The 13,438-nt window shown below is 41.3% G+C and overlaps 1 protein-coding gene across 1 annotated transcript in view; it reads right to left on the reverse strand.

The window, feature by feature from the left end:
* Nucleotides 1-654: 654 nt before the first annotated feature.
* LOC143040367 (metalloreductase STEAP3-like) overlaps nucleotides 655-13,438 on the reverse strand; it is a 13,336-nt gene continuing 552 nt past the window's right edge. The window contains exons 2-11 of the mRNA XM_076211357.1: nucleotides 10,815-11,051; nucleotides 9,694-9,808; nucleotides 7,724-7,876; nucleotides 7,276-7,414; nucleotides 6,572-6,780; nucleotides 6,328-6,458; nucleotides 5,859-5,986; nucleotides 5,169-5,244; nucleotides 3,388-3,599; nucleotides 655-2,035 (exon numbers count right to left, since the gene is read on the reverse strand). Of these exons, the coding sequence (XP_076067472.1) occupies nucleotides 1,904-2,035; nucleotides 3,388-3,599; nucleotides 5,169-5,244; nucleotides 5,859-5,986; nucleotides 6,328-6,458; nucleotides 6,572-6,780; nucleotides 7,276-7,414; nucleotides 7,724-7,876; nucleotides 9,694-9,808; nucleotides 10,815-11,049 (1,530 nt within the window). The 5' untranslated portion in view covers nucleotides 11,050-11,051 and the 3' untranslated portion in view covers nucleotides 655-1,903. The remainder of the gene's footprint in view (nucleotides 2,036-3,387; nucleotides 3,600-5,168; nucleotides 5,245-5,858; nucleotides 5,987-6,327; nucleotides 6,459-6,571; nucleotides 6,781-7,275; nucleotides 7,415-7,723; nucleotides 7,877-9,693; nucleotides 9,809-10,814; nucleotides 11,052-13,438) is intronic.

Below are 13,438 nucleotides of genomic sequence, written 5' to 3' on the forward strand. Positions count from 1 at the left end.
GGATCGAGGCGCGGGGGGAATGGGCAGGGAACTTGGACGGCGGCGCCGAGGCCTGCATTTATACCGTAGGTAGGTGAACCACCTGCGGGTATATTAGGTTGGGTGCAGTGACCATCAAGGGAAGATGTAGATGGTGTAGTTAGTTCGTGCCCTCCGGGGATAAAGTGCAAGATCGATTGCAGGTTTTATCAAGGATATTTTCAAAACGAGATAAGCGCGATGCTTTTTCTCTTGCGGCCCAGTGAGAGCGAATTGAAATGTTCTTCCCTCTATCTTTTGAAAAACATTTGATGAAATCTCCATCGGGTGGACCAGACTGGATGTTTTATGCTAACGATACTTCAAGAATTTTTTAACTGAAATATTCTCTCCTGTATCCTCTGAAGGATCGATGGAAAGATCTGTCCCGTGTGAGATACTGGTTGTATACGTTTTACACATTTAATATTTTAGAGATTTAGTGACATTTGCATGGACCAAGTCACTCAGTATTCTTTTATGGTCTGATTCGATAAAATTATGTGAAGGAAGCTAGAATGAAACTGATAGAACTATCACCGAAAGTGCTGATGGAAGGATGGACAGACTCAATGCACAGGGATGAAATAGCTGAGTGTAGCCCAACAAATAGGAGGTGGAAATAAAAAATGAATAATACTTTATACATTTTTAATATTTTACATACAGAAAAATATAGTGTAAAAAACTAATTTAAAAAAAATCACTCACACACACAAACATACACACATGCAGTATATATGAATCCAAGTACATATCAAAAACATTTGTGTATATGACTATAATGTGTATATGACTATAATGTTAATTTTTCATAGGAAAAGTAGTTTCACAAAATAAAAATCACAGTCACAGTCGTTATATATTTATATATATATACCCTTTCATAAAAAACTACTTATTACATTTAAGAATCATAGCAGCTTTCGCACAGAAAAATATACATACCAGAAGCTACTATCCCCGTTTCCCTCAGCCTCTTTTTTTTTTTTTTTGAGTGCCACTAGGGTGTTCCATTGCCCCTGACCCGAGCAGCTCGGCGGGATCCAAGGATACCCCTTTATCCAAGAGGGCAAAGAATGGACTTGAAATGGGTGTGGAAATGGTATATGTTCGGGCACTCCCCTTGTTAGGGGGAAAAGGGCTTTTGGTAATGTATGTATGTATGTGATGTGTGTATGTATACATGTATGCATGTAGGTATCGCGAGGTTTTATTAAACAGAGAGGGTGAGTGGACTTACAACTTATGAAGTCTCCACTGATCAGGACTCTATAATCTGATTTCATTTCATTTGCATTTGAGTCTTCTCATCCTCACTAGCGGAATAAAAACGCCTCTTCGCGTGAATAAAATCAATTTACCATGACAGTGAAGAAGTTAAGGTCATAGAAGTCATGTACTATCTACCTAAATCATTCACCTTTCGAATCGTCTTCAGGAGACAACCTTGAGTAAAGAAAGCGATCACATTTCGTGTACGTTTCAGAATAAATCCTGCGTTTTCTGTTTATCCAGGTATTGTCATTATTTAACGAAGTGTTACTATATAAAGTACACAGCCATATACTAAGGCAGAGTCTTGTCAGCACAGGCAGTAAGGCCCTTCTAAGCAGTCACAGCGTCAAGGATGACCTTTATACAAAACCACAGCACCCAGCACCACAAGGTAATCAATTATTCTCTGAAGAATTTAAGATCATTTTCGACGAAGAATGTAAGGCCTCGGTGTTTACTGATAGCCATGTCGATGGCAACTTGTGATAATGTCATTTTGGGCTCCACTGACCCCACGCACGGCGATGACCTTGCTGACGATCTATCTCTTCACTCTGAGGCGTTGAGTTTCGGTCAGCAGTGAAGAGAACTTCTGTACTTGGACTTTCTAAACACCTATGGTAGGGTACGGTGCCCCGCGCTCGTGTCCTCTTCGTATTCTGGTGAGTCTGGAGTTGATGCAGGGAAGTAGGAGAGGCAGCTTGAGCAGGAGGGTCAAGTATGGCAGGGTGATGCTTAACTGGAACAACGAAAAGGACCCCATATTACAAGAGAGAAGAAATGCTACATTCGTATGTATGTGAGTTAAAAAAATCGAGTTTTGGTGATGGAAATCGATGTGCTTAGGCCATCCACGGAGCTCGTGAATAATCATGAAACGGTTTCATCCACGTGCACTGGAAGGCAAGATTTGTCATAAATCCCAGTTACGAACACAACTATTTTCATTTCAGAAGAATCACTCAGAAGTATGTTTCGCAATGAAAAACGTTTTGCATCAGGACTTTAGTACACATTGTGTGTACAGACTATCAGAGTTTTGGTGGTAGTCATCGAATACTCAAAGGACAAGAGTATGATGCATTCCACAACGTTCCTTCGCCAGCGGCAATACTCGTGATGTACGATAATCATCTAACTTTTTATCTACATATTTTAAATTGTCAAAAGAGTCAAATAAATAAAATAAAACAAAATAGAATGAAATAAAACGAATACAAAAGAACAGGGACAGTGAAAATAAAGATGGAAAAGACGGATGCAATATTGTGGTGGACAAAGATTGTCAGAACGAAAAGATGCACTGATAAGGCCAAGTGCTTTGGACTTTCCCAAATATTTAATTCTGTTGTGTACAAATTAACCGTTTTTACCTAATCAAAGGACATGACCACCATGCTGTGTCAGTTAAATAGATATATACATGTATTTTCATTAAAATTCTGTGCGATCATAGTGTTCCCAAATGTGGAATAAACGACGACATCGAACAAGCACATGACGTCATTAATCTTCATGTGCTTATCACGCGTTCGGTTTTTACGACCGCGATTACGAACACGTGTAATTCTTACCGAGGGTCTATGAGCGTGAATCACTTTTATTTTTCAAAAGATCACCTGAAGCACCGCTATCATAATTCCTGTTGTCATCGCTGCGACCCTGTGCTTACTGAAGCATAGCGTCCTACGGAACTGGAGACTACGATTGTGTTTCGAAAATGGGTTGACGGAAGTCTTCAAGGAAAATAGTGCTAAACCCTTCCACTGTGATGTCGCCATTGCAGATTTAACTCTGACTAATGCCACGTGATTTTATTCATCTTGGAATAAAACCTTGTTCTTCTGAAGGGGTTGAAATTGTCTTAAAGCTACAGGGGTTCTCAGCCTGTTTCTTTACGACTCCCATACTTATGTAATGCTGTTCCTTAGTTTCCTGGAAATCATTTCAACAGTGAAACTAATCGTTGGGCATCCACTAACTACCATTAGTTTTCGGTTTGTTAATCCACATGTGAAATTCTTTGGCCCACTAGGGGGTCAATGGGCCGCAAATTGGGGACCATTGTCGTGGACTCTTAGATAAACTTACCTGCATCCCTCGAGGTAAGACGTAGCACCTGAATCCGTCCATATGGAAGATCCTAGGGAAGGAAAGGAAGGTCACGTGGATAGCGGACATGATGAGCGCCAGCCACCCAAGCTTGCTCTGCACGAAGCTGAATTCCCTCCAGGACATGGCGGCAGCCACAGAGGGTAGGGATGACACCCCCAGGACGATCAGGAGGGCCAGTAAGATGGCTCCTGCCGAAGGAAGAAAATGGAATGTTTACACAGGATTCCATGTGTCGCTATGTTATATATTTTGACCCTTTGTCGGACAGAGGCTCAGTGTCAATTCCGGCTATTACAAGTCAATTTTGTTTAGCTAAGGGTGGGGGGGGGGGCCGAGTGGACTTGATCGCCGGCATATAGAGACAAGAAGCAAAACGGGTGGTGGTTCCAGTCCCGATAGAAGGTCAGCGTGTGACGGCAGGAAAGGAACATAGTCAGGTATTTAGCCATCTCGTAAAACAAGTAATGGCTAGATTTATATTAAAAATAAAATCATATACATGTGTGTGTATGTGTTTTCCCCTTTTTTTTCTAGCCTTCCCTTGTTCATTCTTACTATATACCCTAACCAGGTGAATACTCTCTGGTTTACCCTAACTGATAATCTTCTTACACCCTTTCTCTGCCTCACCTCCATATTTCTCATTCTATTCTTAAAACATGCCTATTTCTAAAATGCATCACAAAAATATTCAGTCTGTTCGTTTTCATCTCCTTTATTTTCCAAGTCCCTGCTCCATACAGTTTCATGTGTGCAATCACTCCTTTATAGAATCTTCTCAGCGCATTCATTCCCATTTACTAGTTTCCTTTAATCATAACTCACTTCCACGTCCACTCCAGACACAAAACTCAACTTCAATCAAAACCATCACCCTTCCTAATGACATTCAACTTGCAGATTCTAGAACAACTGCATCCTAGACAAATGCCCCGGACAACTGCCCCCGAAATGTAATTTACAATAATTAGCATCACCAATATTACCACCACCAGCACCACCAATACCACCACAGATCACATGTTGCTGATAAACAATTCGGGGGCAGTTGTCCTAAGGGACAATTGTCCAACTCCCGAACGTACCACCATTATCAAGATTTGCCCATCTCATCATCCTACTTTTACTCACGCTCGACCGTGACATTCGTTCCTTACTCTTGACTCCATCACCGACTGTTACCTCCTCTCCACAGAATCAGCCAGAAGCACAGTGTCAACCACAAATAACAGCAGGTTCCTTTCCTATATCTTTCCATTCTCAACTACTAATCCCAACCCTTTGCCGATCACTCTTGTGGCCACCTCCTTTATCACCCCCAGACGGGCATCTCCGCCAAATTTACTGGTTTCGAGTTAAGCATGGCTTACGATTTTCACGATTCATGTTTGACTTGAAATCAGTGAAAGTGGCGGGGATGCCCTTCTGTTTCTCGACCCCTCATATACTGACACTAAACAACCACGGCGACATCACAAATCTCTGACGCGGTCCTACGTTCAACTAAAACCATTCACACCTTTCATGTTAGAAATCTAACCATTAACTGTGTAAAAGGTCCTGGTGATATCTGGTATAACAGACTGTACTTAGAACCCCACTGTGATGGAGTTACAGACTGTATGAATGGAGAAAAACTTAAAAAATATTTCGAGGCAAAAATTAAATTTTTATTGATTTGTATGGAGTTTCTACCAGGTCAGCACCTGCCAACTATATTGTCAATTCCAAAGAGAAAATACATTGATTCCACTCACCTGCAGCTAGATAGACCTCATGATGCCATTCATATTCAATCGCACGAGCCATTTTTTCCAGAGCGGCCATGCAACCCTGTTGAAGAAAAAAGTAAATTGTAGTCCCCCAGTTGCTCTTGCCATGTACGTCTGATGGACGGATGATTGACAATGGATGTAACGTGGAGAAACAGTTGAAGGAAGGATGAGAGAGCAGATGCTGAAAGTAAGTTGAGTAAGAAAGAGAATGTGAGTTCTTGGAGAATGAAGGATATATGGAATGTATTGAAAGAAAGGATGGAAGAGAGAAGGTGGGTATGTGCTTTGTACAAGACGAGAAAAATTGGGAACTATTATGTCAATGAACTATTTAAGGTATCTATCTAAGCCTTTCGACGGGACTGGAAAGTGTGCGTCGATTTTGAAGCCTAACATGTTAGGCACATGTCTTTCACCCAACAATCCCTGGGGCTATGAGAAAGTGCATGTACCCACCACCTTGTCTTTAGGGGGCAGACAGCCGCGGGCCGTGCGGTATCGGCCCAGGCAGCATATGCTTGGCTCAAGGCGTTCCTGACTTTAAGGTTTAAGTCAGGCAGCTCAGCCCATGCACCTCTTCGACCTAGGAGAGCCCATCCAACTTAGCTTGAGGAAAGGAAGAGAAGGAAGAGGATCGAATGCCTTTGTTTCGAAGAGTTAGTTTGGACTTACGTGAGTGGCACCCATGAGCAGCATAACGAGACCAATCTGCTTCCTGCTCCGAAGCCACCTGTCGAGCCAATTGGGGAAGCGGGAGTATTTGGTGCCTCGCCACAACTGCAGGTACGCTGCGAACACACCTACGGGACAACCAGAGGTAGTATGAGCTGCCGATACTTACCAAACAAAAAATTAAGTGCTTGCGTCTGTGCAACCCGATGTAGACGTAACAGTAGCCCTCACGAATAAGTATATATATATTTTGTCCAGTCAGGGTTTACATGTTTTGCATAAGAAAAGAATGGGAGAATCGAAATAGCATTTTACGATTTAAGAGTCCATGAAGAAAATATGGGAAGTCGAAAAAATGGTAAGGTGTGAAACAGCTCAGAAGTAATGAGAATAGATTTCTTGGAAATTCTATTCCGAAGTTGCAGGCTCACACTCAGTTATCTCTTGAAACACAAACCTACAATCTCACCTGGTAGGTAACACAGGGCGAGCTCCCAGATGGCAACTATGGCAAAGGTCAGTTGTAAGTTGGTGAGTGGGACCATCTTAAAGCGGCCTAAGTCCCACACTCCAGTCTCCATTCCTCTACATAGCTGTATCCTGCCAAAAAAAAAAAAAAAAGCTCAAGTGAAGCAGCACTACTATGTTTTCATCATGGAATACAGAGCATCTAGGGCGCACGCTGGTACATGGCACAACCTCTTACTACTTACCGGAACAAGAAGTAAACCCAGATGAAGATGAATAGCCCGGCGGAGAGCTTAAAGGCGAACCTCCATTCCTCGGAGAAGAACCTGAGGGGCTGGTCTTCCAGCTGCGAGGCTCCAGCGAGGCCCCCACGGTCCACTGGCTGGAAGGTGAGGTCCCTCACCAGCTGGGCCACGGCCGCTCGAGCCTCCGGGTCGTCGCCACAGATGGGAACCTGGCCGAAGTCGAGGATAGAGGAGTTGTCAGGCTTGTGACAGTGTATCTAGAAACTTACATAAGAACATAAGAATGAAGGAGACTGCAAGGGACCGTAAGGCCTACACTAGGCAGCTCCGTATCCATCACCACCTGTCATCCCCATCCATAAAGTTGTCTAGTCAGCTTCCACTGGTGATAGGTATCAGGGGGTAGTGTGTGGGCCAACGCATTTCGTTTGATTTATGTGAAATGAAAAAGCTCTCCTGTTAAAAAAAAAAAAAAAAAAGGTTCCAGGAGTTCCAGGACGTTCAAATGAAAGAGATCACCCTTTTCAAATCATCACCATCTTCCTATAGCTCCTCCATCAGGTGATGGTACTCTTTTGGAGCTCGAATTTGAATGACTGGAAACTCGCAGCCCCACAGTAGGTACCAGCAACGATTCTCGAACCCTCCCATAGGTCTTTCCTGGAAGAGAGGTGCGAGTCACTCTTGGTTCCAGATCTTCTTACCTCCTTGCTCGCCTGAATGGCGCCGTTTTCGAGAGCGTAAGCGGAGAGGTTGTTCAGGGCCTTGACGACACGACACTCCGGCAGCGCCTCCTGCAATCTTTCCGCAATGCTCTTCGTCTGCGCCTTCTCCTCGGGGTTCCTGGATGGAGAAGGGACATGTGAGGTGGTCTGTCCACGAATTAATACTAAGCTAATGGCTGGAGGAAAATGTCTTTGAGAGTATGATGGCATGTTACCCTTGTCTACCTGTGTACCAACTGGTTTCTTCCTCCTTATAAGGGAGACAATTAGCCAAGATATGCAACCACCCTTCCCTCATCCCACACACTTCCAACATTCACTTGTTTATTTTCCAACTTAGCTCTTTGTGAATGAGGGGCCATCACTGAACCCCCCCTCCCCTGCCCTCACAAACACTTGATGAGCATTCTCCGAAGGAGGAGCCTACCTGTTGCTGACGTCGACTAGGATCTTGTCGGCGAGGAGGTTAGCAGGGAGATCTTGGTGGCAGCCATGAGGAACGGCCAGAATCACAATGCGACTCTTCGGGAGAACTTCTTCGTAGGAGCCAATGGTGCCTCCGAAACCCTCGACCAATTTCCTGAAAGGGACGGAAAGTTTACACTTCTGTCCAGCCTCTCTGCAATTTAATGGCTCTCAACATTTAGTCCAGGGATCTTTTGTGGGCTGTAGTTTTTTTCTTATCTTTTTTCCTTTTATATTAATTCTTTTATTTCTTATTTTAGTTTGTTTTCTATTATTATTTTTTATTGCAGGTTAGGGTTCGTGAGAGGCCTTCCTGCGCGGATTGGACCATTGTATTTCACACGTTTGGCTACGTTGAGAGCCGTAGCTGGCCGCGTATGAACCCCAACTTCAAGTGTCAAAAGATTACACAAAGCTGGACTAAATAGAAACGACACCATTAATGACATATTGCAAGAACCTAAGACATTGATGCTATGATGACTATAATCAAAACAAAAACCAGTATGTGCATTATTTCTTAATGAACTAAGGACTTAGTGCAGTCCTTTATCTTCTCGGGGTTCCTAGACACCCAGGTCTTAGGGCACTGTTCCAACCCTGCTCCCCTTTGCTCCCTTTTCTTGTGGGAGCTGTGTGCGAGGTAGGAGAGGGAGTGGGAGCAAACTAGTGGGAGTTAGTGGATGCAAGAATGAAAGACGAGTCATTTAGACAAGGAAGATACAACCTTGAGGGAGCAAGCTTTACAAAACCGAAGAAAGTCTTTGAAGAAACGTGATAGAAGGGGCTTAGCGAGACAAGTGAAACACAAAATATATGGGAAATATTTTTGAAGTGTTTGACTCGTGTGTGTAAAGTGTGTTTGGTAAGAATAACTTTGAGTCCTTTAACAAAAAAGAAAACGGAGGGGTTGAAAGGAATGAGACATGAGAAAAGGATGGGGAAGAAAAGAGAGAATCATGATGAATCAGAAGCGAATATACAATAGAAGAAAAGCCGAAAAAAATAATAAATAAAAAAGTAAACCTATTGAATATCAAGGCGAATCAAAAATTTTGCATAGATTTGTAAACAATACACTGAGACAGAGAAATTTCAAACTAAAAATGGTTTGAATAGTACTGTAGTAATTTCTGATCCTACTAATGTCAAATACCGGACAAACTTCGGGATATAACGGATCTGTTCGGTATTTCCATCGGATATAGCGGATCCTCGGTTATATCGTCCGTTATATCGAGGGTTTACTGTGTATGATGAAGAAAATACCGAATCTGGAATAAACAAAAATTCCAAACTGGCATTCACTAAAGAAAGCGATTTTGAGGAGAAAAAAAAAATCGTGCCAGACTACATAAATGAAGAAGAACGAAAAGGACATTAAGGAATACAGAACCTAAATGTCAAAAGACCCTCGGAGCAGACGCGGGACCCCACGAGCATACGTTTTTATCTAGTGTATTATAGTCAGACAAATACAACCATGCGAATATACACGTTTGCACACGCTTACACACACGCATGCACATATTTATATACTGTACATCTGTTATCTCTTATGCATTGGGCACGCACACACACACACACACACACACACACACACACACACACACACACACACACACACACACACACACACACACACACACACACACACTTCCTCACTCCCTCGTCACCGACACTTCCACCTGACGCTCCTCCACCACGCCACGCTACCAGGCACAACAACAAACGTGTACCCATCAGAGCGTCGAGGACTGACCGCTACAAGAATGGCACCATTTCGTCCATAGTACACATTACTAACTCAAATTAGCGTAGTCCTGAAATTAACACAAACTGTATATTGTCAGTGTATCTCTGTATCGCTGATAATTCAATAAACCTATTATTACTATTATCTTTACTGTTATTACACACACAGTGCCTCACCTATTCCTGTCCGGGTTTCTGCTGGCAATGACAACCGGGTGCCCCGTCTGGGTGAGACGAAGAGACAACGCCCGGCCGAAGTCGCCACTTCCAAGAATCACAACACCGCCAGTTTCTGTGAGAAAAGGAGCAAGAAACCAACGCTCTACTGTATAACATGAACGTTATTTAGAAGTCTCCCCACATCGCCATGAGATCGATCTCTGTACCCATCGAAGTAGTCGTCGCATTTGAACTATACGCTGATGACTCCGAGGTGAAGTATGGTTTTGGTTAATCTAGAGCCAGTAACATAGATTCTATGCAAGTGATTCTAGACCTCAACGACCTAGACCCCCGTGAGGGCGACACAGAGTGTCCCAAGTGGGGCCACTAACAGAAATCTAGTGGGGGTTAGTGGATGCTTAGCGATACAATTTAGTGTTGACAAAGTAGTCTTCTCCAGGAAGCTAAAGGACAGGAAGGTTTAAGCCTTGAATCTGCCCCTACGGCAATCGTTGTATCAGCCAGAAAAATAACTAAATGGCATAATTGGTAAAATGTAAAGAAAGTACTGTAATTTTTAATTGCCAATAATTGCTCAATTCCTCCCCTCATCCCCTGCAAACCTCTCCAGGAAGAAGAAGAAAACACAGAAGAAATATTCTGTTCGTGTGAACAAAAAGAAAAATGTAAATAAAAGGCAAGGAACTTAGGCCAGGAGACACTTAGCTTTAGGAAATTATCGAGTGAGGTTTTAGTCTTATCTATGTATTACACTTGTTTTTCTAGACTTATGTCCATTTTTTAAATTATCTAATTTAATCTAATTCTACTTTGTTTTATCTTGTATTACTTTGTTTGATCCATATTTCAATTTATTTTGTTTCATTTTCGTATTCAATTCTAATTTATTGATTTATTTGTTTTATCTTATTCTATTATCCAATTGCATTTAATTTTATCTTATGGGCCTCATTTATAATCCTCGTGGGTTCGAATCCCGCACTCGTCTCCGATTCCCAACCATGACTGTTTGTTACCTGTCCCCCAGTAGTCCCCATGAGGCAAAGGGGACGGCTTCGGCCGCAGCAACGCGACTCCTGGCGTAGACTCCTCAGCGCCATAAGGGAATCTCTTACCTGGTGTCTTGGCGACGTTGGACATCTTCAGGTTCTTCCTCGTGGAGGAGTAGGAACCGCAGCTCGAGGGACTCCTGCCGAACTCTTCGCAGCTGACGCCGGAGGTGTCCAGGGACGGGTCGCTTTCTTCGCCTTCGCCGCGCCTTCGGGTCCTCAGAGGAACCAGGTCCTCCACCCTTCGATCATCGCCCTCGAGGAAGGCCGTCGATGAGGAGGTCATGTTTTCTTGTTTCATATCTGCAAGGAATTGAAGACTTGGAGGGGGTTTTACGAGATAGGGGTAGTTCCCGGTTATTTGTGTGTGTGTGTGCGTGTGTGTGTGTGTGTGTGTATGTGTGTGTGTGTACGTGCATGTGTGTGTGTGTGTATGTGTGTGTGCATGTGTGTGTGTATGTGCGTGCATGTGTGTGTGTGTGTGTGTGTGTGTGTGTATGTGTGTGCATGCGTGCGTGTATGGGTGCATGTGTATTTACCTAGTTGTACATAGTTGTATTTTATGGGAAGGGGAGCTATGCTTGTGGTGTCCCATCTTCATATCTCATTTTCTCTAAACTATTTTTAAATTCATGTATTGTTTTGCACACACCAATTTCTCATCTAACTTGTTCCAACTGTCTATTACTCTGTGAGGAAAGCTGTTCTTTTTCAAATCTCTTCTATAGCTGTCTTTTTTTATTTTCTTTCCGTGTCCTCTTGTATTTCTGTCATCCCATTTTATCAGATTCTCTCTATCAGTAATTTCTATGCCTTTCATGATTCTGTAAATAGCTATCAAATCTCCTCTCTCTCTTCTTTGCTCTAGTGTCTGTAGTTCAAGTTTTTCTAGTCTCTCTTCATATGATAGTTTTGAGAGTGTTGGTGCCAATTTTGTAATTGCTCTTTGTATTCTTTCAAGTTTTTTTTATACATATTTTTGTACTTGGTGACCATATCGTTGCTGCATATTCCAATCTTGGTCTTATCAGGGTGATTAGGATTTTCTTCACCATTTCTTCATCCAGGTATGTGAATGCAACTTTGATTGTTCTTATCAAATTATAGGTTTCTCCAAAAATCTTATTTATATGTTTCTCAGGTGACATATTATTCATAACAATGACTCCCAGGTCCTTCTCATTTTCTACTTTTTTTATTCCTTCTTCTCCCAAATTATATGATCCTGTTATTCTGTTTTTGCTTTTTTCCAAATTCCATTATACTGCACTTTTTTGTATTGAATTCCATCTCCCACTTCCTACTCCATTCCTGTACTTTATATAGATCTCTCTGTAGTGATTCACAATCTTCTTCTGTTTTCACTCTGTTTAGTAGTTTTGCATCATCTGCAAAGAAGCTCATATAGCTTTCAATTCCTTCATCCATATCATTAATATATATAGCAAACATTATTGGGGCCAGTACTGTTCCCTGCGGAACACCGCTTATTACTTTATCCCATTTTGAGTGCTGGTCTCTTATCACTACTCTCATACTACTCTCATACATTTATGTATAACTCAATTTTCCACTAAAAAAAAAAAGGCACTCATTTTGGGAAAACCAGAAAATCGTAAACTATGTTCTAAATATTAGAACCACCACAATATATATATATATATATATATATATATATACAGAAAGGAAGGAGGTGCCGTTGGGCGTTTGGAAAGGCAATACTTCCGCCTATCAACTGAACTCACGAAGAACCTATACAAATATGGCGTATTATACAACTTTGTTATGTTGAGACCCTTCACAAAATCGACCCGTAATTTGTTATAAATACCGCAAGAACGGTCAAATCTAAGTGAAAAAACTTGTAATAGTGCCAATATTTCATGTTATTAACAGATATTTGGAAAAACAATATATTTCGATGAAATTCATCACTCGGCAAATTATCAAACCTAAGCTTCGTAGGCCATTCATTTCCCAAAGTTTCAGAAATTTGTAGAATTAATAGAACATTTGAAGCTAGAATGAAAGCTTAAATTAAAGATGGATGAACTTTCTGATAGATTAGTATCAAATCAAAGAAACTTCGACACTATCAAAAGCTCTGAACTCTTCATAAGCTCAAAAACAACAACCAGAAAGTGATATTTTATTTTGAAATCTATGGGCTTTAAATGTATCAATGTTTAGATAATAGTTTCTTTTGTACAATCAATCCCTGGAACATCATCTTATTGTGAGAGTTTTTAATTTAATATCATCTAAATGGCGAGATGAAAGGAACTAATGCTCTGTTGAATTAATTAAGAATTACCTCATACATTTTAACATAAAAGATAATTATTTAGAATTCGTTAAAAACAGCAAAGATGATAAAAAAATTCTGAAGGCAGCAAAAAGCTAGGGTAAATATAGTTTTAAAGATTAGAATCCTTAAATCAAATTAAAATAAATGTCTTCTCATTCTTGCTTTTGTAATTTCATTTAGGTAAGAGAAATGTAATTTTGAACTGCAGTAGAAAAGAAATTATAAGTTATCTGGATTTTTTTTTTTTTTTTTTTTTTTTTTTTTTTTTTTTTTTTTTTTTTTTGTGGGATTGGGAGCTTATTGACTGGAAGACAGTTACTTTAGGTTTAAAAGCTTTAGCGTTCTATCATCAACGTTTTCCCACCCACGTATCTTCAAGTTA

The sequence above is a fragment of the Oratosquilla oratoria genome, chromosome 28 (genome assembly GCF_046742065.1).
Source record: "Oratosquilla oratoria isolate Oo_2021 chromosome 28, ASM4674206v1, whole genome shotgun sequence".
NCBI lineage: Eukaryota > Metazoa > Arthropoda > Malacostraca > Stomatopoda > Squillidae > Oratosquilla > Oratosquilla oratoria.